The sequence below is a fragment of the Dermacentor variabilis genome, chromosome 5 (assembly GCF_050947875.1).
Source record: "Dermacentor variabilis isolate Ectoservices chromosome 5, ASM5094787v1, whole genome shotgun sequence".
NCBI classification, from domain to species: Eukaryota; Metazoa; Arthropoda; class Arachnida; order Ixodida; family Ixodidae; genus Dermacentor; species Dermacentor variabilis.
The window spans coordinates 96,783,782-96,808,043 of NC_134572.1; the positions used below are offsets into that span (position 1 = coordinate 96,783,782).

General features: G+C 48.9%; 1 protein-coding gene across 1 annotated transcript in view; it reads left to right on the plus strand.

The window, feature by feature from the left end:
• Positions 1-24,262, plus strand: part of timeout (circadian regulator timeout) — a 325,432-nt gene that overhangs the window by 293,366 nt on the left and 7,804 nt on the right. The window contains exons 23-26 of the mRNA XM_075693090.1: positions 20,525-20,710; positions 20,805-20,873; positions 22,749-22,864; positions 23,335-23,633. Coding sequence (XP_075549205.1) covers positions 20,525-20,710; positions 20,805-20,873; positions 22,749-22,864; positions 23,335-23,633 — 670 coding nt within the window. The remainder of the gene's footprint in view (positions 1-20,524; positions 20,711-20,804; positions 20,874-22,748; positions 22,865-23,334; positions 23,634-24,262) is intronic.

A 24,262-nucleotide genomic window follows, 5' to 3' on the forward strand; every position in this document is an offset into this window, starting at 1 on the left:
TGAAGCTGTTGAAAACCACTACTACGAGTGCTGAGGGGGGGAGGGATGCAATGCTTTATTGCTTTAGAGTAATGGTAGTAATGGTAATTTAGACGAATGGTAGTAAGGGAAGTAATGATAATTTTGACAGCACGTCGCCGTCTATAGTCGTGCTGCAACAATATTAAAATCAGTTGCTTGGCTGGTTCTTTTATATACGAAAGGCTAGGGACGTCACTCCCCACGTCGCAAGCTGCCGTCGCCGCGGCAGCTTTCGCAGCAGCAACCTTTACTGGGAAACGTATACGGGGAGCGCTACGTGCTTTACATTGTTATCAGGAGCGCCTTATCATCAATTCTCTGGTTCGTATGATTGTTTTGTGCTTGTTCTTTATTGAAACGTATGCTGTTCTGTATGTTGTATGCGTGATTCCAAAGGACGTATGCACTGTTCGCTTCACTTTGCTGACTGCTTGAAGCCTCTTCCTTACGAGGATACGAGCCACTGCTCCTGGCCTGCACTTCCACCGGGATCGGTCCGCATTTTTACTGATGGATGTGACACGAAACATGCCAACTGACTAGAAGCTAACAGCTTCGCTGTAATAAAATGCGTAATGCTAAAAGAGTATAGGCGAAAGCACCGCCAGAGAGATGAGTCACGCCCTTCGCTAAAGAGCTCGCTACGCTGTGAATGCGAGCCAGTTCAAAAGTATACATTTAACGCGATAGTGTCAAGGACGCCGTGTCGCAGAAAACCCAGTGTCGGCGTCGGCGGAGTAGTCGATGAACGAAAATTGACGTGTGTGCATAGGTATATGTAAATGCCACGCCTTGCTATATTACATGCGGTATATGCAGATTTTACTGCCACACCATTCCATCACTAAAGTTGCTCACACCTTGTCTTACTTACATCCTCGAAAAAGTTATACTTCCGTCACACGGGCACCCGCCAACTCCGTTGACATGAAACTCCCTAATGGAGATTTACGGCAAGTGGAGTTGCGGCCGTGCTAGACGGCCCAGTGCGAGCTTTGGACGGGCGCCGCATGGGGCAGAAACGGCGCTGCTGCGCTTAGTTTCGCGTGCAACTGCCGACATATACAGTAGCCGTTAAAGGTAGTTTCTTTTTTAACGCAGTGTGTAATTTAACAAAATTACAGCTAGAAATTTTGCTGCATGTTACCGCGAGACTTGTTTCCCAAGCATAGCGAAGTTGAAAGCGATGCTGGCCACACGGCGCACTTTCTTTCGTGCGTGAGCAGCGTGAGTCACGTTGTTCGACTGGTGCACTTCGAGTTGCGATTCCGTGCAGTGCAATCTTGCGTGTGCGTGTGTTCGCGGTGAGCTCAGCTGCTTCCCGATGAGGGACGAAGCGGATAAACAAACGAAATGCGGAACGACATTTCCCCATGCGGCATTGCGAAGCATTGGCGTAGGGGGTATACAGGGGCTATGTTCTTAAAAACAAATTAAACACTCTAATTACGTGGCGTATAAACCAAAGCAAGAAATAATCATGCTAAAATTTGTAAGTGAGCCGTGCTGTGTAATCTTGCGTGTGCGTGTATTCGCGGTGAGCTCAGCTGCTTCCCGATGAGGGACGAAGCGGATAAACAAACGAAATGACGGAAGGACATTTCCCCATGCGGCATGGCGAAGCATTGGCGTAGGGGGTATACAGGTGCTGTGTTCTTAAAAACAAATTAAACACTCTAATTGCGTGGAGTATAAACCAAAGCAAGAAATAATCATGCTAAAATTTGTAAGTGAGCCGTGCTGTGTAATCTTGCGTGTGCGTGTGTTCGCGGTGAGCTCAGCTGCTTCCCGATGAGGGACGAAGCGGATAAACAAACGAAATGACGGAAGGACATTTCCCCATGCGGCATGGCGAAGCATTGGCCTAGGGGGTATACAGCTGCTGTGTTCTTAAAAACAAATTAAACACTCTAATTACGTGGCGTATAAACCAAAGCAAGAAATAATCATGCTAAAATTTGTAAGTGAGCCGTGCTGTGTAATCTTGCGTGTGCGTGTGTTCTCGGTGAGCTCAGCTGCTTCCCGATGAGGGACGAAGCGGATAAACAAACGAAATGAGGGAAGGACATTTCCCCATGCGGCATGGCGAAGCATTCGCGTAGGGGGTATACAGGTGCTGTGTTCTTAAAAACAAATTAAACACTCTAATTGCGTGGAGTATAAACCAAAGCAAGAAATAATCATGCTAAAATTTGTAAGTGAGCCGTGCTGTGTAATCTTGCGTGTGCGTGTGTTCGCGGTGAGCTCAGCTGCTTCCCGATGAGGGACGAAGCGGATAAAGAAACGAAATGACGGAAGGACATTTCCCCATGCGGCATGGCGAAGCATTGGCGTAGGGGGTATACAGGTGCTGTGTTCTTAAAAACAAATTAAACACTCTAATTGCGTGGAGTATAAACCAAAGCAAGAAATAATCATGCTAAAATTTGTAAGTGAGCCGTGCTGTGTAATCTTGCGTGTGCGTGTGTTCGCGGTGAGCTCAGCTGCTTCCCGATGAGGGACGAAGCGGATAAACAAACGAAATGACGGAAGGACATTTCCCCATGCGGCATGGCGAAGCATTGGCGTAGGGGGTATACAGGGGCTATGTTCTTAAAAACAAATTAAACACTCTAATTACGTGGCGTATAAACCAAAGCAAGAAATAATCATGCTAAAATTTGTAAGTGAGCCGTGCTGTGTAATCTTGCGTGTGCGTGTGTTCGCGGTGAGCTCAGCTGCTTCCCGATGAGGGACGAAGCGGATAAACAAACGAAATGAGGGAAGGACATTTCCCCATGCGTCATGGTGAAGCATTGGCGTAGGGGGTATACAGGCGCTATGTCCTTAAAAACAAATTAAACACTCTAATTACGTGGCGTATAAACCAAAGCAAGAAATAATCATGTTAAAATTTGTAAGTGAGCCAGTTACGACGATTTTATTAGCGCAGGTTTCTTTTTTCTTTTTTTTTTCCAGCTGTAGCTATTTGGGAACGAGAGTACTCCATCCGGCCGTAATGGTCATTGCTGAACTCCCTTCGCCAAAATCACCATTTAACTTCCTTGACGCAAGGGAGACCGTGTGACGCGGGGCGCAACTCCCTTGACGTAAAGACGAAGGAGTTAAATGGAGTTCGCGGGTGCCCATGTGGCAGGGGTGTTATTTCTCGTAAATTTGATGGAGAAGCAAATGTCATGAAAAAAGAAAAACACCGACAGCGCACCACTTCTATGCTAACTTCTTTTTGTCTTAAATATTAAAAGTGCGAAACAATAACAGAAACCTGAAAATGTTGTAATTTTCTTGGCGCGGCTTTCCACCACCTCCGGGATCGGCCCACGCAAGATGCCCCGCTTCTGCAGGAAAGCTCGCCTTCGTGCGCAGCACTCGCCGCCAGCGTTGCCCGGTAAGCATTGCGCTTACATGAGCTGCAGTCGCCGTGAAGCGTGAGGAGTCAGGAATCTTTCAATGCTATCGCATTCCACTGTTAGGCTATCGCGTTCCACTCTTAAAGGCGAACCTTAAGCGTGCTTCAAGTTTTTTTCGTTTGGTTATCTACCTATAGCAAGCTGAGAGAAAACAGAACTACCACAAGTGGGCGGTATAGAGGAATGCAAAGACAATAGAATGTAGCCAGAGAAAGGCAAAGAAAGCAAAATGCATGCCCGCAGTCCATTCTGTATAGAGAGTAAAGATTAATGATAAGTCGAATGCTGTCGGCCTAAGGTGAGTTCCTCTAGCCAGCTACGCTGCGCTGGGGAAAGGGCTACAAGACGTACACATGTTACCCGTCAGCGGCTGCACCTTTTCGAACCCTTATTAATTAAATTCTGGGGTTTCACGTGCCAAAGTCACGATCTGGTTACGAGGCACGCCGTAGTGGGGGGGGGGGGGGGGGACTCCTTTTTAATTTTTACCACCTAAACGTGCTCCTTAATCTAAGTATACGCGACCGTTCTTGCATTTCGCTCAGATCTACATGCGGCCCCCGCGGCCTCGATTGAACCCGAGTCCTCGTGCTACAGCGCAACGTCATAGCCTCTGTGCTACCGCCAAGGCTTTTCGGAACCCTTATGGGTCGTTACATGTTTCGTGTGATCACTTTATCAACGCTAGTGGTGTTGATCCTGACTGTGACACCTCTGCACGTTTTCAGCTTGGATGATGCTGTTGGAGCGCCTTTTTCTATCATTTGGCGACATCGCCCACGAACGCCAACTTCGACATCACTTTGAGTGGGCTTACCATGTAGTCCCATAAGCGCTGTCTCAGTACAACGCGACAAAAAAAGATCACGAGAAGAAGTGGCACAAGAGCAGAAGCAAAGTGATACGACATAAGGGTAGGCTGGGCTCCTTGTAGTTTTACTGTTGGCGAAAAGTTTTCAGGCGTTTTTCGCCTAAATAATACTTCTGCCAATTTCTGGCGCTTTCGCGTTAAATGAGAATTCGGGAATTTCGAATTTCGACGTAGCCTGCAGGACGGTTTTTACGTTTTGTTTATTTGTTTTAGCTTATAAAGTTCTTCCTCCTCCCCTCTCCCTGCGCACTCGTGGTCTTTTGCGTTCCTTTTCTATTTTATATCTTTCCTTTCTTTTCCTTTTTTCAGCATGTTAGCCTCAGCCGAGCAGCCAGTCTTCGGTAGTCTGCTTCCTTGAAAGTTGAGGGACTATTGTGCAAACCAAAATACAGCGTCCTGCCCTCGAAGTAACACATTGCCGCTTGCCAGCTAATAGATATTCTCTAGCGGCAACATAGTACACGGGTTTTCTCGGAGCATGCTATCTCGTGAAGAAGGAGAAACTTTGATGTTTGCCATCCCACGCGAGCTCTGGTTTAAAGTTGAGAACGTCGGCCACTGCAAGCATTGGGGCCGCTTCGCCAAAGTCAGTGCCCTGTTTGCCTTCTTTACGCGCTTCTTTTATTGCGCTCTCCGCTCGCAAGCGTGCGCTCAGCAAGCAAGACCTGCTAGCGAAAGAAAGAACGAAACGAACGAACCAGAGGCGCGGAGGAAGTGCGGCATGGCCACTTGATGGTCTCGCGCGGCACTGGTGTTGGCAGAAGGGCCTCATCTCAGCACACTCTCTTTGCTTAACTCTACTCTCTATTGGTTCTTTCTTTTTTTCTTTTTTCGCACAGCCACCCCGAGGCGATCGAACCCAATTAATAGTGCCGCTCAGCCCCTTGTTAGGGGTAATGTTTACCCTCTTTGGGGACCCTTGAAACGTGAAGCAACGTGTGTTCTCCAGGAATAGAACGAGAGGGACATACAACCGAGTAGGGATGGGCAAAATTTAGTACTGATAAATTTTATTTCCTATCTATCTATCTATCTATCTATCTATCTATCTATCTATCTATCTATCTATCTATCTATCTATCTATCTATCTATCTATCTATCTATCTATCTATCTATCTATCTATATCTATCTATCTATCTATCTATCTCTGAGAGTCAGCGTGAGATGGGTTCTGCGAAATGTTCGCCAATCTTTTGCACTTTTTGGATTCATCGTCTACAGCTCTTGTCTTCCTAGTCTGTTGTTTTTTGTCTCCCTGAAGTTCTTGCTGTGTGCATGTATATTTCTCCCTATTTTGCCACCCTGTCGTTTCTCCGGTTCTTCCAACTGCTTGCTCTCCAAAAGTTTCGGCATGTCTAGGCGCCATGTCTAGGAGATAGTTTCGTACGCCGCACAAGCCACCGCTCAACGCGCGCTATGAATCGAGACACAACGCAACGGGTGGAAAGCCCAAGCCTCGCCGAAGACCAGAGATGAGCGCGCTTGTGTGTCCGTGAGCTCGCACGCGCGCCGTGGTGTTTTTCCGGGGCTTTTTGTCTCGCGTTCGCGATCCCTTTGTTTCCTTCGCGGTATAGAGACGTGGCGCTCGGTTCGCTTCGTGGCCGAGCGGGCAGCTGACGGATTAGGCCGGCGTGCCAGCGCCTACAGCACGGCACCTGAGGACGAGAGTGTGATGCACTGGTGCCGCTCTGCCAGCGGCGCGACGCCTTCTTCCCCGTCTCCCTGTTCGCTGCCCCTCGTTCTGCTACGTTCGCTGCGCCGAGGCTTTCTCATCGGCCGCCACTTGGGATTTGTGGAGAGCGAAATATGGAACGGGCTGCCTGATGAGAAACGCCTCCCCGCACAATTGATGGATTACGCGGGCGGCTGCTGCGCTTCTCGTTCGCCCGTTCCGTTCTTGCCCTCTGTATTGTTGCTATATACAGGGCTCCACTGTCGTTGTCGTCGCCTGTTTATGTATATGCTCCAGCAGGCTGGCAGGTTCCTTGCACGTTCTGATTATCGGGCAAATTTTTACAGCGAAGCTGTTAAGGGCTGCTTTCCCCAGGATCGCGTCATTGTTAACACAAAACTATCATCATCACGACTGGTTCCGGCGTCGTCGTCATCTTCCACAGCTGGCTCGCTGGCGCCCCTCGGCGCTACCGCGCGAACCCACTCGTTCCACTGCTCCGCGGGGTCAAAATTTAAGGTCTTACGCCGAATCGACTTTTATCTATTCGCGGAGACCACACGACACGTGGGAATGCAACAAACCGCCTCACAACGAACGCGAGTGTACGGGATGGTACGAACGTTGTTGTCCGCCACCATTACCATCTTCAGGTTTGTTCGATTCAACCAAGTTTCTCGGCACCTATTAACGTTGGTTTGCCCGAGGTACAGCGGTGCACCCTGCACCCCCGTACTCGATGGCATGGTGGGCAAAACAAGGTGCCACCGTGGTGCAGTGCGCCCTTGAACCTTGCGGTGAGTGGGTGCAGCCCCACCCACCACAACTGGAACCACCTGCGCCTTTTCCTCTGGGGTGCTGTGCATCTTTTCTGACTCGGAAGAAACCTTTTGCAGCACCGCACGGAGGCATCTTATCTTGGCGCCGTTCATAGACGCATAGTCTCTTGTCAGGCTTCTAGCATTGTTATTGGGTGCACTAATGCACATTTTGTCTTGTGCGGTAAAGCGTACAGAAACACATCTGTCATTTGGAATGCACGTAGGACATTTGCCATCAACTTTTGGCGTGTGCCTGACGGCGGAAATTTTTCTATAGCTCATTTGTAATTGTATGTCTGTCTTGCGCCCAGGCAGATATCTTTGTTCTTGTTAGTCTACAAAATTGTATTTGGTTACAAAATTAGGTTCCTTGCCTACCCAAACAAAAAGTTTGCTACATGCCGTGCTTGGTATACCGTCCGTAGGAAGGCAAGCTTAATTAGTCGCTGTTGGCTTTGTGTCTTGCTTCACTGTTGAGCAACACTTACTGGTTGCACAGTAATAAGCTCCGCCAAATGGCTACAGATTACTGCTATACTACTACAAGTGTTCCAAAAAGACCAAATTTTGTGCTCCGAAACGGCTCCGAAATGCTGGTGTGGCTGCTCTTAAACTGCTTCAGAAGGACCTTTTTCCTGCTCCAAAAATTGCTCTAAATCCTAAACTGGCTGCAGCAGCACTGTTAATTAAAAAACACAATGACATAACCAATTTTACAGCGAATTTGTTAAGGCTAGTTCCCCCAGGATCGTGTCCGTAGAAGGCGTGAAGCACTCCACATACGTGGGCCGATCCCGTAGATAGTGCAATGCCGGGCCGACCCGCGGCGGTGGTGCAGTTCGCCATTGAGAGGCCCTCCCCACATACACAGCTTCGCTGCTCATCCTTCTTCACAGAGTGGAAGGGCAGTGTATATATATATTTTTAGAGCGCAGCTCTTTGGCGTCCGTTCCTGGGTTTCGCGTCGTCGTCGGCGTTGTCGTCGGCCTCGTAACCAGCTCCGCCCCCCTTTCACCCCCCCAGCGCTAGCAGCGACCGACTGATACCGCTGGATGCCGCTGACGCCGCTAGAGAGTCAAGATAACGTGACTGCATAGAACACCGTCGCCGCCATGCAGAAAGAGGAGGAAAGGGTCCCCCCCCCCCTGTTCTTGTGTGGCGGATAGGGTGCTCTTCAGTTGCCGACGCGCCGGTTATTTCACGTAGGCCCCGGCACGTCGACGAATACGTGACCACCTTCCCACGGCTAGACCTGGTTCTTAGCGCTGCGGAAGCGAGGGTATCATATTGTTTGTGTCGGCATCGGCGGCGTTGTCCCTGAAACCAACTCCGCAGCTGGGGTTGACTCACTATCGGCGTCAGCGGCATCAGTCAGTCGCTGCTATCTCTTCCCTCCTCCCTTTATCGTGTTGTCCGCTTGCTGCGCGCGCTTCTGCCCCCATCGTTTGCCGCTGGGTGTACACGCCGCCCCCCTCCCCCCTCTTCCTGCGAGTCTCCGGTTGTCAAAGCGCCGGCTCGAACTTAATTCCTTTCTTCGCTCCTCCTCCTATGCAACCCCTGTGCGGTGGCAATCAGAGAGCCAGATCGGTGGCGGCGGATCTGTATATGTGCACCGCCCGAGCCGAAATTGCCGCTGCCGTTCGCCCTGTGCGGTGGCAATCAGAGAGCCAGATCGGTGGCGGCGGATCTGTATATGTGCACCGCCCGAGCCGAAATTGCCGCTGCCGTTCGCCACTGCGAAATTATCTGCCAGTTCTTTCTGAGCCATGAGCGAGACGACCGATGGAAGTCCTCCGTCTGCTGCTGCTGCTGCTGCTGCTAAACGAGCTGCCAGAGCAGAGGCCCAGCGCCGTCGCCGTCAGAATCCAGAGGTGCGTGCCGCCGAAGCAGAAGCTTACCTAGTGGAGTCTTTGTTAAAGGAATACGTGTGAACAATAAAAAAAAATTCTGTGATAGCGCATACATGTGTTGCTCGATTTCTTTGCCTCAATCTATCGAAAAGGTGAAACAGCTTATTTGCTGCGCTCAAATTTCGCATTAGGAAGTAACGTAATCGTCGGTAATTTTTTTTTTCTTGGGATCAGCTGCGGTTATCTCCTCGGCGGATCTAAGCGCGCTGCTTGTGTCCTCGTCGTATCTTATCGTGCACCCGTTTAGAAGTTGCCTTTTACAGCGGCAGCTGCGTGAAACGCGCTTTGCAGGGTTCGCGTTTTGCAGTGTTACGTCACGTACGCCTACACAAGCGCCCCACGCGTCGTCTCACCCGCTGTTTGCCCGTGGCAGCCGACGGTAGAGAGATGTTGCCTGATGTTTACAAATTACCGTTATCTTGTCGGCGCGATACCGGAGAGATTGGTGGGAACGCCAGTATTAGAGGTGCCATCTTGTGGCGCCGTATTCTCCCTCAGTGCAAAGTTTGACGCCGTACGAGTATAGGCAGTTTAAAAAAAAAAAAAATCCGAGGACACCTCAGCACTTCTTATGACTTGTGAATGCATTAATCTCCATTTGAGCGCCGCTTAATGGTCATTCGAGTTTTGCGCTGCGAGTAATGTAGCAAAGCAGTACATTACTCGCAGCGCATACATATGCTGCCTGAGCCAGCAAGCAGCAGTAGCAGCCTGCGGTACCAGCGCCGCATGGCACCGACGTCCTGCGCCACATTACGTTTTCCTCTTTCCCGGCCCAATGCGGGGTAGCAAAGTGGAGAGGGCGTTTGGTTAACCACCCTTCCTTTTCTTGTGTTTCTCGCTTTCTTTCATTGGTCGCACGAGTGCGTATTTCCCTCCAGAAGCTTCCGTTCCCGTCCTCCTTCACTGCCTCCTCACTCGGCCCACAATCGTCTTTTTCGTCGAGACGCGCACTCGTAGTTTTCTCTTCCGATCACATATTTGTTCCACATTTTTTTTTTTTTTTGTCGTGCTGTCGTTGTCGAAGCCGAAGTATTTCCGTCTCGGGACTAGTGTTTGCGCTCGCGACCTCGGGAAATAGAAGACCCTTAGTGTCGGCTTTGCCGGAGGCAAAAGCAATCAGGTGCCAGCGCACTTTTAAGCTGTCTTCGCCTGTTTTGACCCGAATTCCTTTCAACCCAGTCGCATGACTGTGCACTGACTCGCTTCCGTAGTTTTTTTTTTTTCTTATTTTAGGCGTTTGTTTTTTTTTTCTTTTTAGGGCCATTAGGGCCATTATGGCGTAAAAGGAGACTTAAGCGTCGCGTCCCAAGTTCAAATCAAACATGGTGTGCCGTTACTCGAGTTCGAAACGTACTTCCGGGCGTACACTGAGACCCTGGTTTTCGCGCCGAACCTGCAAGCGTTACGTAGCGGGCATAACCTCCACGTGCTCTCTTCTGAACTACTGGATGCTCTCCCCCCAAGCGCCTGCTCTCGCGTAGATTTTTTTTCTCTGCGTGCTGCGGCAGCTTGCGCTCTCCTCGAACGATTTTGTAGCGGTGTGAGCCTGCCTGAACGCTCAAATGCTTACATTTAGTGAAAATGTTTATTGCGTTTACGTCGCCTACGTATTCGGTTGCCCGTGGTGTTTCGTACAGGAGACCGTTTTCTTTTCATTCTTTCCTTTTTTTTTGCTTTTTGTTTGGCTCCCGTCCCGTATATTGCCGCACCTTCAAGTAAATCCTGCCTTAATACGAGACTTACCGGCTGTGAAGGAGCACTCCCTTCCACAGGCTCTCTTGCGACGGTTTCGTAGCTGCCCACCCCGTCGACCTGGGTGCACCATTTGTCCGCCTTACCTCGTTGCTCGATGCAGTAAAACGATGTCGTTTGCGCGTGGCTTGGTAATTCTGTGCCCGCACGTTATGAACTTCCTCTGACGATGCGTACGTTAAAGTTGTATCCGCAGTCGCAGTTCTTATGCGATAGTCACTTTTATGTTGGCATAAGCCGAGTTCCCTCCGCCGGTGTCGCTATATGATGGCTACGCCACCCATCTGCTGGTCGGGGATATAGCCGCGAGTTCTTTGTAAGGCTTTGTTTTCTCTCCTCAGAAAAGTCAGTTGCCACGAATCAATGCTAACGTGACCTAACTTAACCTGACAAAGCCTAAGTGTAGCGTTGGCGAGGGCTTCAATTTAAACGAGTGCTCCGCCGTACAAACTTCGCTCCCGAGCAAACAGCAAATGTAGGAGGGTTAAGCAAGCCTTGCGAATGCGCAGACAGCTATATATAGTGCACGACCTGAACTGCTGTCTCTGGCGATTGAGGTGAATCAAAGTTGCTTAGTTCGGAAAACGCAATAACCACGTTTGAGGAAAGAACCCACTAGCACGCACGCCACTTTCGGACTCAAACTTGTTTTGGCCACGAACGCACCTACTGCAGCCTAACCACGTTATTTAAGCACTCCCTATAGCCGCGCCCCCCGGGGGCCTGCGCTCGTACTATGCTAAGCGTCGGGCGTGCGCTGTCGGGCGTTGCTGTCAGCGTTGACGCATGCGCGCGCCTTAGCTGCCACTTTTGCTCCATGTCGGCTCGTCGTGCCTCCAACGGCCAGTTACGTGACACCTCTGGCGCAAACGCCGGCCAGGCGGGAGAGTTGAACGTGTGAATACGGACCGTTGCCCTCCCCCCCCCCCTTTTTTTTTTTATTTCCTCCGGGAACTGTGCTGCGAACAGATCGAGTCCCCCGGGGCCTTGGCTTGTCTGGCTGTCTCCTATTCGACCCGGACACTCCTCGCCCTCCCCTACGCGTCCCCGGCCTAAGCCTTTCCGCGCCTCTTGCGCCCTCTCCCTCTGCGCGGCTCGCTGCCTCCGGGGTCCGATTCGAGCGGCTGCGCGATCCGTCGAAGCGGCACGGCGGCGCCTCGGATGCCCGAACCCTGCGAGCGCGGTCCCGGAAATCGCGGCAGCCGTTAGCGAGTTTTAATTAATCGAAATTATCGTGCCCCATTTAGATTCCGCGAACGCGTTCTTGCGTGATAAATCGAAACGGAGCTCAGTTTCGGCGTGTGTGCGGTGCACCGGGCTGCGATTTCTCTTCCGCTCGCTCGCTGTCTCTCTCTTTCTCTCTTTCTCCCCCTGCCTTCTCTTTCGAGCGCGGCTAATGAAGCTGTACTGTGTGCGCTTACGTGCGTGGTAAGTGCGAAGGCCGCGTGCGTGCTTAACTTTATCTCTTATCTGTCCTCGTGCACGTTTGATTGTCTCTGGCTATCCCTTAGCTTCCCTCTTCTTTTTAAATTACCGCTGCTAATTGCCTTCGAGTTTCGTCAGACATGTTCTAATCACTGCATGTTTCATTCATAGTTTTTTACTCATTATTCTGTTGCGCTTCTGGAGGGGAAAATTGGCGGGCAAGGTCACTTTTGAATGTGCTTGGCGCGCCTGTTTCTACGACACCAAAGATTTGGCACCGAAACTCACACCGGGGAGATCGAAATGATCTTCAGTTGGTGTCTTTCTCACGATCTTTTCATAGTGCTCTCTCTCCCAAGGACCTCACGTTTACTGGCTGGTTGGGTCACAAGTGTGTTTTAACGAGCCAGTGTTTTCCAACAAAATTATGCATATCCTTTGTTCGTGTCACTTTCATGTCGCCCACGTTCATGTCGCTTACTTTCATAGCTCACTTTCATGTCACTTTCATGAAAATCGGAAGCTCTACTGGATGAGATGGGCTCTTGTCCTCTTTCTGTTACCTACGGGGCTGCTGTGCTCTCGCTGTTCGATATCACTCGGTTCTGCTGTGCCGCCGTTTGATCTGTATTTGCCATGTTTTGGTACCGACCTGCTACGTCGCTCCCTACCGCATTGGACTCCACGTCAGGACAGCGGGGGGAGAAGTGGCCGCTCCGATCCTGACGACGTGCATCCTACAGTCCCGCTATTTTCGAATTTCGTTCAGGTATTGAGAGCGGTTGGTGCAGGAGACTCTGTGGCTTAAGAGCAGTCAAAGTATGTTCTCTCGATGGAAGCACGGCTTCTGTTTGAAGAAAGCTGAGCAACAGATTTCGTCAAATATTTGGCTCTCCGCCCTTGGAGACATCCGTGGGTACAATGAGAGGGGGCGCTAATGTTCTGGAATAAAAGCTGATATATCAGTCATGTCACCGCAAGCCCCTTTAACCAAAGAGGAGAAGAAGAAGAATACATTGCTGCGAACTCACACTGTTAATGAATATGCGTATTATGCTTTTGTAACCGTAACGGCTACGAGCGCTAAAGCATGCCTAAGCGACGTTATTTGACATTTATTTTGCCTGCTGCGACTTCCGTACAAAGCCAGGTGCCTGTGTTTCTTATAATTTTCAATGGTGGTTTTTCTGCAGCTAAGCATGAGGTCGCAGGTGCGATTCCCGACTTTGGCGGTCGCATTTTGGTTGAGCGAAATCAGTAAACGCCTGCGTTCTTAGGATTAGATGCACGTTAAAGACGGTCCAAATTAATCGGGAGGGCCCCATTACGGTGTCTCTCATAGCCCCAGCGTTGATTTCGGATGTGAATTGTTTTAATGATGGCATTTGACCCGGCTTTTGTAAAGCCACCAAACACCAAGTGGAACGGGCCATGCATTGTGCTCTCTCTTCAGCTGGCGCAGTGATGGTTGGGAGATGAGGAAATCCTGCGTCTCATTACTACTTTCTTGTCGGAATTTCGTGCTCGCGTTGGCTCGGGACCGCGTGGTACTACACTGGTGTGTTTGCGCAACACGATAGCCCTCTGAAAGCCAGTAAAAGCGTCGGTACCTTACCCGCTCGGAGCGAGTCGCTTTCTCAATCAGCGCGGCGGGTACGGGTAACGGAGACCGTTGTTCTTCGAGCCTGGCCGAACTTGATCGCCCCGTCAGATAGTCATGTATCAGCGAGTTGGCAGACCGGCCCTCTCTCTCTCTTTTTTTTTTCCCCTCTTGACAAATGAACTTCTCGCCTTTTTCTGCAGGCTGCCGATCGCGAGCAAATGCTCGCGCAATCGAGCTCGTCCTGAGAGTGGTTTGCTGAGCCTCCCGCTTGAACCCCGCTTGTTCCGTGCAGTACAGTTTGAACCGTAGCGTTTGCTCTGGTCAGCTCTTACAGCGTTCGAGTGTGTGTGTCAAGTCACTGGCCGAAATATGTCTCTGTGCACCTATTCCGAGCATTGTCTTAGGAGCAGCCGTGTGTAGATGAGAGCCCGATTGCGAAACTTATTTTTTCTCCATTACTTTTTTCGCGATGCCGGTTTTCACTAAAAACAGTTGGTCACCCGTATCTATGGCGCCGAATAAAGAAAGCATTGATTGCGGGAAACTGTATCAGTACGATCAATTTTGGTGACGTCGCGCTGGGACCACCTGCAGTGGCTGTGCTCGCATTTTATTCACTTAATTTGAATAGTCCGTTAAACAGTCGCCCGTGCATGACATCTATCATAACTTATCATTTCTTCGAATTTGTTATTATCATAGCAAATGCGAACGAGGAGTAACTAATCAGAATGCCTGTTATGGGTTACTACATAGAGCACCGACGTGCAGTCGCTCCGTAGCTGATCTCCAAGCATGGCGTATAGTCCCGATTCTGTACAGTTTGTAGCGTGAACTAAGCCATTGTTAAATGTGAGTGAACGTGGAAACCAAATATTGCATTGGAGTTAATTTCGCGATTGCCCGCGTCTAAAATTGTGCTAATAGTACGGGGTGTGCGATCAAGTGATTCAAAACATCTCCCGCCCGCTTAAAAGCAGTGCGTCCTCCTGCGCAACGGCCGGACGAAGCTTCTTCGAACGATCGTCATAAGGCTACGCGCGTGCTGCACGCATTTGTCGATGCGAAGCGCGCGCGCTGCCGGGCGCAGAGTGAAAGCCCATTAGAGAGCATCGACAGCGCCGCGTGCTCCTTTCGAACTGCTTTCGGACCCGTTCAGCGGCCGCTTGGCAGTCGCCAACTCCGAAAGGCGAGTGGGGAGGACAAATTGCACCCAACTGTCGACGTCTGGCCACTCGAGCGAGTGCGCGCGAACGCTAGAGGACCCAGCTTGGGTCGCGCTGCGTTTCGCAGAGGCATTTCTGTTTGGCGAGAAGCTCGAGTGCAAGTTATATGCGTCATATCGCGCAAAGTTCAGAGCACCTATAGTGAGGCCGCGAATGAACAAGCGCCGCACATGCAAGCTGTTTCTCCAAGGTCGGCCAAGTTCGGAAACGAGCCGTCGCGAGACACGCTTTGGAACCAACGACGCTTCTGGGCCGTTGCTGTTCAAGCTGATTGCGGCTATTTGTTTTCTAAAGGGAATAGTCTGAACGATGTTTAACGTTCAACTGGACGGACTAATGACGGTCCGAAATAAAACGGAAATCATCAAGACTGTGCGAAAAAAGAAAATTTACATCGTTCCGTGTTCATTTCTGCATGCTTTCCTTATTCAGTACTGTCCTACTGAAATGTGCAAATTCTTAACGACAGTTGCACGTGACCCGGGCGCGACTTCCGATTTCTCTATTGTCTATGAATGAATCTCGCAAACGCAGCCTTAACGGCGCTAGACAACGTAACGCTGGGATAAATGCGGGTGGTCGCAGTTCCACACTGGCTGCATCGAACTACTATGTACTTTTCGAGGCCGAGCGCGCTGACCCCGCGGCACCGCACGTGGTTGGGCTTTTTCCGTCCACTTTCGTCACGGCCAGAATAGAAGTTTCATTTAGGCCGACCCGCTCGTATATACTATGTAGCGAAGCGCAAATCGAACATGCAACCCAAAAGCGCTGTAACCCCTGCATTATATATATAGCGGGGGCGTAACGAGGTTGTTTTACGAGCGTAGTGCCGTGGTTATAGCAAACCGTCAACCACTTTATTAAATATCTCGGTCTCGTGAATACTCATTGTTGCATGATGTGGCCAACAAAATTTGTTCGTGTTAGGTAATTTAGACGTTAGCTTAGGATTGCAGAGCTGGGGCTAATAATAATAAATCTCGGCTAGAACAAGTTGCGCACAGATTGGAAACTCCGCAAGCGGGAGGCTGTACCTTGCGTAAGCTCATAGTGGGCTTGGCTTAACTGTTATTTTAGCACTGTCACCAGCTTTGACGAAATACGGTGTTCTTTAATTGGATTGCCTTTTTTGGTAACCGCCAGTCTTTTTTTTTTTTTTGCATAAGTCTAGTACCTAGTGATGGATTTCACATATTGATGTTCATTTCAACAGCGTCTTTCCATTTGCCTCTATAGTACTGCTCTAACTACGCTTCATCTGTGAATGTGGGAAAGTGCTGACGTTCCCCGAGGCCAATAGATGCTCAAACAAAAACACCGTTGATTTATTGTCACTGAATCGTGCAGATCTCGAGTTAAAAACGAAGAGCGGAGATGTCCCAAGAAGAGCTGAACCACATGAAGTAGCTCACCCTGCGAAGTTATTCAATTAAGCAGGACAGAGATGGCTGCGGAACAGCTCAGCGTGCCCAAATATAGAGAGCAATCACAAAGGACGTGTCGCGTGGTTGCAGGGGTTTGGTATAATATACGGCAACCTGTTGCGGATCGTCCTCAGCGCTTTTGTTACGCAGTTCCTGTGTTCTGAGGGCGTCAGTTGTCGCCATGACGCTAATGAAAAGCTTTGTCCTTGCGACATGTCTACACGGCATTGAAGGTAGCATTGCCGCTGGAAATATCACCAGATGTTGTCTGACACAACAGTGCAAACTTTCTCAACTTTTGTCGCTAAAAGCGTGCCGGCACCAGTATGGCTGCGCTGCTGTCGCCGGTTCTCGTGAACTAAATTAAAGTTTAATAAAATCAAAAAGTATAGTGTATCATGTTCTTCAGCAGCCGATTGTCGGCGAGGGCAGCACCAAATTGCAGAATTCCCTTTCCGGGGAGGAGGATGGTGGTCTTTACACTTTTGCTGCAGACTGTACTTGTAGGAGCATGGGGGCTTGCGGTCAGAAGTATTCCACTTCTGCTTTTAGCAGTCAGTGCCTGATGCGCTCGCTGTCCCTGTACGAGGTTACGATATTGCACTCCAGAAATCTTTCGTTGGGCGTATGTTAGCGACATATTACCGTGAGCTGCGTAGCCGTGCTAGGACAATATACGAGCGGTGCCAGGGCGCGCGCGATCCCGCGTGGTCTCCTTTACGGCTAGCGCTGCTTATGAGCTATGCGTATGGCACTGCGCAGTCTTAGCCAGGGCCTCTGCGGACGTCGCATCTCGTCGTTCAGGACGCTGCCATGGTAACCGAACTTCGCGACGCTTGACTGGGGTGGCGCTAATGTATCGCCAGCTATGGTTTTGCGCGAAGACACTTGCACTAGCGCTAGTTTCGGACATTCTTTTTTGTATGTTGAGTTCGTGCGATAGCTGACGTTGCGTCAATTATTTGGAGCCCGATAGTGTGATTTCGCAATCGTGCTTTATAGCTCGCGGGCAGCTCCGATTAGAGCACTCGTCAAACGCAGAAATGCTTTGATGGGACAACTGACAGACAGATCTGAACGGAATTTGTTGCATTTTAGAGACAAAGCTATATTCTAGTGACGTTTGGAAACAGAATCTTGTCATGGGGGCTTGAAATTTTATCGAAAATTTCCGAAAACTGAGAAGCTTCAAGAATATTGAAGTACGACGTTTACAAAATTCGCAACTCTGTACCAAAATCAGGTATCCCATTTCTGTAAACTGCATCCGTTAGAGCATCTAAAACGGGCATATTTGATAGTGAATTTGCTGGCTACGTGAACGTGTTACATTGTTTACGGCGTTTACTCAAAAAGTGGTGGTATATTTCAGAGCCATGTATCACGCGTCACTTTCGTCCGCTTAAGATGTATTATTAGATGCCGTTTACAGAGTTGTAGTGTCTTTGCATTTTTTTTATTACGGAGTCCGAAATTTGTCAACTTGATGGTTTTATTTATTTGTATTGCAATATTCAAAATGTTTTGGGAAAGATGTTGATGGCCTACACAAAAATTTGCTTCTACAGTCAATGGATTTTTCCTTGTTCTAAATGGAACAAACCTCATCAAAGCTGGTACAGTAGTTGCTGCGGGAAAACGGTTTCTCCATCCCCATGTATTTATAGATAGGAGCGTCCGATCTAGAGCTTCTCGTAATATGAGATGTAGAACTACCGCAAACAAATGATTTCCATCGAAATGCGCAAAATACGCCGAAAATCGACATATCCAGCGAAAAGAAAATATACGTACATTTTGCGAAAACATTTTCTTAGGCGGGCCACACCTAACACAAAGCTGGGACAAGGGGCTTGAGACCAGGCTAGCTGGTGTTCCGTGTTGCCGCGAATTACAGCGCACACCGGGAGTCCTAGTCTAATCCTGTCTTTGTCCCGGTGTGCGCGGTAATTCGTGATGAGCCTACTGGAAGAGTGCTTCACCTCAAACCGCCTGTGGCTTCGTGTGGAACTTGTACAAACAGTTTTTGTCGGATGTGAAAAAAGAAGAGGTGTAAATGTGTTTACTCTACGTTAGCTGCGTAATACCGGTGCAGCCGGAGATATTGCATCGGTCATTCTCCTCTGAGCGGGCTTTTTCAAAGAATGCGAGCCGCGCGCCAGACTTCTTCGTCGTCCCCAATTCCCGCTCTAATTCAACAAGTGTCGTTTGCTGCCTGTCGCACAGTTTTGGCCGAAGACATGTAGGAAGAAATTCCGTACTCGAAGCCGAAACTCGACAAGAAAAAATATCTTTTCAGGTTTGTTGCGCTCGTCCATTAATACGTAGGCACAGTGACACGAGTTCGGTAACAAGATCTGGTATTTGCCCTTGGATCCGGTAATCGGCCTTTGCCGCCTGCCTGCCTACACGACCACGCAAGCGTCAAAAGATGTTTGAATCCGAGTGACGACGCCCGCCATCACCCGTATTCGAATTGTTGCCCCGGAATTTCTTTTTTAATTCGTAGTTGGTACATCGCAGCGCTTTTATGCTTGCAGAACACTGTGCGGTCGCCACCATTCACTCGCACGATTATCGCGTTCGCGATGAGGCCCCACGATCTACCTGCACCTGGTGATGTTAAATGTAGGGATGGAAGTGCTGCGCCAATCGCGCCATCTTGGGCCAAACCGCCGAGCTGCACCAACTTGAGCCAGAACAATTAACTTCGATAGAGAGAGAAATTATGCATAGAAAGGCAGGGAGGTTAACCAAAGGTGAAAGTTCCAATTGGCTACCCTACACGGGGGGAATGTTAAGCGGGATAAAAAGAGAGTGGAACGGGCAGTTAGACACTATGGAGTGCTTAAGAACACTAACTTCGAATTCTTCGAATGAAGTTAGTGTTCACTTCAGGGCTCGCCTGTGCCCCCCATAGGTAAATCTGCGTCGAATAATGGCCAACACCATGCGTGTAACGTTAAAATGTATGTCGTGCACCACGTCCGGTCACCGGAATGGTAGTGCGGCACGCCGACAAACGAGCTGCTTGCTTGCGTGAAACTTCTTGACCAGAAATATCCAGTGGCAACCGTAATCATAGCTGAAATTTTCGCTCCGGGTGCTCTGTATTCTCTGCAACCCACATCATACAATATCTTACTTCTTCCGCCGCAAAATGCAAAGCGAGGATGTATAGTTTCTGTTTTAGTCTCACCGTAGCGGCCGAATGGCGGTCGTAAAGAGTCGGGGAATACGCGAACGACAGAAATTGAGTTCGCGGCAATGATGTTCACGACGCGACTTGCACAGATTGAGTGGGAAAAAAATTTAAGAAACCATTGTTTGGCATTGATAATATCGGTCGCCATTTTACGTTGACTTTATAGGGCATCCTTAAACATCGAGGTTGTGCAAGATATTTGTCGGCGTTGCTGATAGGAAAGCTACTTAACGATTTTTCCCCCTTTATTCGTCGCATAAATGTCAGAACTTCTTATTTTTTTTTTTTTTTGCCAAGTTATGTCGAATACTGGCAAGCATGCACTGCTTAACGCAATAACTTCACATTTATTCTATGGTACTCTGCTATGCCAACTGAATGTCACCAAGAATTTAAAAAAACATCATTGGGGGCATTACACGAAAGGCGTTCACTCTGTGTTGGTGGGTGTTGTACGTGGTCATCCTTGTCTATTTTGCACGAATACATCTACTTAGCTAACTTTAAAAACTGATCTAATTGACGAGGTGTCGGTGAAAACTTGTGGAGCATGTTGAAACATCAGCGATAACTGGACTTGGAACAACCTAGAATTTTCATTATCCAATATCCTTATCCAATAAGTGAGATAATTAATGTTAGCGAATTAAACTTAAATATTAGTTGTCTGAGAACAACGAAAAAGGAAACTGTTGACTAGCACTAACAAAGGCCTACGATGGGTGCTGTTCGTGTAAGCGCCTTGTTATTTTTTTGTTTTTTCTTGGCCACACTTAGTTGGCACGCCTAGTATGTAACTTAATAGTGGTTTCCAAGGAACGCATAAGCGTGTCCTTTGTCGGGTCTATCACTTTATTTTTCTTTGGTGAACATTCCTCCATCCTGCTGGCTTCCGCAGAACTGATCCGCCGTAACCTAATAGTGTTCTGCAAAGTCAAACAAAGAACATCTTTTCATGATTCGTCTGTGTTTCACTCATGTTGATCTTTACCTAGCACGCCCCCAAAAGCGTATCTTCAGTTCCGAAACGAAGAATTCCTGCTCCAAACCTGCTCCACAGGGCCAAATTTGCGGCTCCAAGAGCTGCTCCAGAACTTCCTTGCCCGCTTCCATTCCTGTTCTAATTTGTCGCCTATTTCCTTGCTTCATTTTGTTGTTTTTTTTGATCGTTCAAAGGTTTGTTCAAGAGCGGCGAAGCACCTGTGCGCCCAGCTCAGCAGAAGAAGAATGCAGGCCGTACACCGAAGAACGCACCGATCCGGCCTCCTAAAGACGCGCCTACTTTTCGCACCGTACCTCGGACAGAAGTTGCTACATCACCAGAAGAACTCAGGACCGTTCTTTCCAATCTGGCGGAGGCAGGTAAGCCTGTCCTCACCCATTGCAATCAGAAAATTTTCTTCCTGTCTTCATAGCAGCGCTAACTAGCGTTTACCTTTTGTTCGGTCCATTGAAGGCTGCCAGGAGAGCTTGGAGTGGCTGCTGTCCTCTCTGGAAGACGCGCTGGAGGACTGGGACCCGGAAGGTGAGCCTCCCCCCCCCCTCCTCTTTTCTTTTGCCGTCTTTTCTTTTTCCTTAAGTTTAGTTTGGGAACCTCTTTCTCGCACAAATTCGCCTTGTTTTGGATTTGGACATTGAAGTTATAAAGAGCTCGAAGTCGTGAAAATTCGTGTGAAAATTCAGATGTCACTATACCCTACTATTTGAAGCCTGATCAGGGTGTCAGAAAGCACAGATTTATGGGGGAAATGCGAGGTGAAGGCCGTTAGCGCATAACGCTTGGCAATGGTGTGACGTTGTAGCGACGGTCAAGAACACGGTAGCAAAACTGCGAATGACCAAATGAACTCTTTATTGGACAAAATTGTGCCCCTCAATGCAAGTGACATCCAAAGCACAACGATAACGGCGAACACAGTCGGCGCTCGTCCAAAATCTGATCGCCGGGTCAAGAGCGTCGGCTTTTATGCTTGAGTCGTCGAAGGTTCCACACTAATCGCTGGAGCCCGCGTGTCTTCCAGAAAGTACAACGCAATTCGCGTCGCGTACACAATCACATTTCACAAGGTTCGGTGAACAGCGTCCAACATTCTAGAAACTTTCGATAAGATGCAGACGCGCCCTGCGCTGAGCGATAAAGTTTAACATCTGTTAACCGGTGAAAAGCGGTCACCCGAGAAACAAGTACACGCGTCAAAGGTATAGATACTGGTCACTATTTTCTGTTAGGATGTCGCGGTATCCATCGGGCGTTAAATCTTGGCGTAAACATCCTACCCGAAACCTTGAGCTGTAAGGACAGCAGGAGAAATTTAAGGGGATGTGCGATTGAATGTAGTAGGAGACGGTCGGAAGATGAATGCCAAAAAAGAATGGATAGCATTTAATGAAGCGAACGTTCTATTTTTAGCACTGTGCCTTCGTGTAGTAACATACATACATACATACATACATACATACATACATACATACATACATACATACATACATACATACATACATACATACATACATACATACATACATACACACACACACGCACACACGCACACGCACACACACACACACACCCGCCGTGGTTGCTCAGTGGCTATGGTGTTGGGCTGCTAAGCACGAGGTCGCGGGATCGAATCCCGGCCACGGCGGCCGCATTTACGTGGGGGCGAAATGCGAAAACACCCATGTACTTAGATTTAGGTGCACGTTAGAGAACCCCAGGTGGTCGAAATTTCCGGAGTCCTCCACTACGGCGTGCCTCATAATCAGAAAGTGGTTTTGGCAGGTAAAACCCCACAATTTAATTTTAATACATGCATACATACATACATACATACATACATACATACATACATACATACATACATACATACATACATACATACATACATACATACATACATTCAGGTGTTTTTAGCTGCACCAAATTTTTTAAGGGTTGCCTATGGCAGATTATATATATACCTGTCTTGTGGGTGTGAATGAATTTTTTTCCATCTCATCAAGCGGCAGAACTAATTTTCCATAGCGAGGTATGGTTGCAGTCGCGTTGCCTCTCTCCTTTATTGCCGTTTGGTCCTTCTTTTTTTCTCTACTGAGCCAGTTCTCGTTGTTAAATTGCTGCCGTGACTTAAAAAGTCCTTTCTCTCTTTTTAAACATATATAGACGTTTGCTCAGTGCATTATTTTGGCAACCAGCCTCGATTACTAATCTTTGCGCTGCGTTAATCACCTCGCGGGACCGACAAAGTGTATTGCGGCGTTAACGCCATCTTTTTTGCTCCTTGCGTCGCGGGCGTGAATGAGCCATGTGCTAAGATTTCGGTGCCCCTGTAGGGGGCTAATGTTCTCTGGCAGTTCATGTTTTAACACGAAGAGATGTTTGTGTGTGCGTGCGCTACAGACCCATCCTCCGTGCCTCTGGTTCCCATCCTCGAGGCGCACCATTCATCCATGGAGAACAGCGATTTCTGCAGCTTACTTCGCACAATGGGAATCCAGCCACCTGCGGACGAACAGGTACGGGTGACGTTCGTCCCGCAGCCGAATGTTGGTTTGTCGCTGCTTGTTGTTTTCCCGTGGCAACTGTTTCTTTCTTCTTTTTCTTTTCTTAATTTCTTGGCGGAACTATTATGCTCGAGGAAGTGGTGACACAGAAATGATGATAATGTTATTATTATTACTGTCGTTTTATTCTTGCATCGTTGGATAAGTGCCAACTGCTTAATCACGATGTGAGACGCCTCAATTCCTCTACACACGCACAAAATCATTAGTTAAGTGCTTTTAATGCTGCCGCCGCAGCATTGCGATGGGGACAAGATGCGAAAGACGCTCGTGTGCTTAGAACTAAGGGAACCGTAAAGACTCCGAAGCGGTCGAAATTTATCCGGAACTGCTAACCGCGACATTTCTCACAGACCGTGGCTTGCTTTGGTGTGCATACATGTGTTCTTGTATTTTTCTTTCTTCTTTGCTTCGTGTTTTAGGAAGCCTATTGGCGCATCCCTGCCGACATGACAACCACCATGCTCAGCTCCCGGGTCACCGTCGTGAAGAGAGCGCTGGAGGGTGACTACGGTGCCCCACTCTTGGTCGTGGGCTCGGCCTCGAACGACGCGGCTCCCGAACTCGACTCGAATGGCTCCGATTCCGACGGTGCCTCGCTGCTCGTCGTCGACGAAGACCACGAAGCGTCTGCCACAAGTGCGCGGATTCCTAAGAACAAGTTGAAGCACCGCAAGGCATTACAAGCGCTTCTGCAGAAGAAGAGAGCGCGCCAGGCAGAGTAAGCTTCCGTAATCTTGTCTGCTATAGCATTGGGAAGGCCGTCGCCAGTTAGCTCTGTCGCGGCTGCGATTGTTCCGAGCCTGCAGATGAATGCACGGCTTTCGAGATCGATGTTAGCGCGCGCGTTCCACCGGATTTCGGAAGACGTGCTGGGCATCACGGCTCCAAATAATTTACAGGGTCTACAGATGAAATATCATATCTTTGCCAGCTTTCTCGCCTTAGACTGCACCATCTTGGGGACCGGCCCGCGAAATAGGTTAGAAAAAGACATACTCGTTACGAAAAAGTGGCAGTGTAACTCGCCAAGGAAGGCATCCTCTTGAATTAATAATTGTGCCTTTCATTGTCCTAAAGCTACACACGGGCTATTAGAGACGCCGTAGTGTGGGTGGCTTCGTATTAGTTTCAACCCCATGAGGTTCTTTAACATGCGTCTAATTTTAAGTACACGACCGTTTTCAGATTCCTGCCACATCGAAATGTGTATGCTGTGGCCGGGAGTCAAACCCGCGACCTCGTGCTAAGCCGCAGTACGCCATGGCCATTAAGCGACCCGCAGCGGTGGTTGCATTAATCTCGCATCCGTTCTATAGCGCCTTTAATGGCTTTCTTATTATGTCCAGC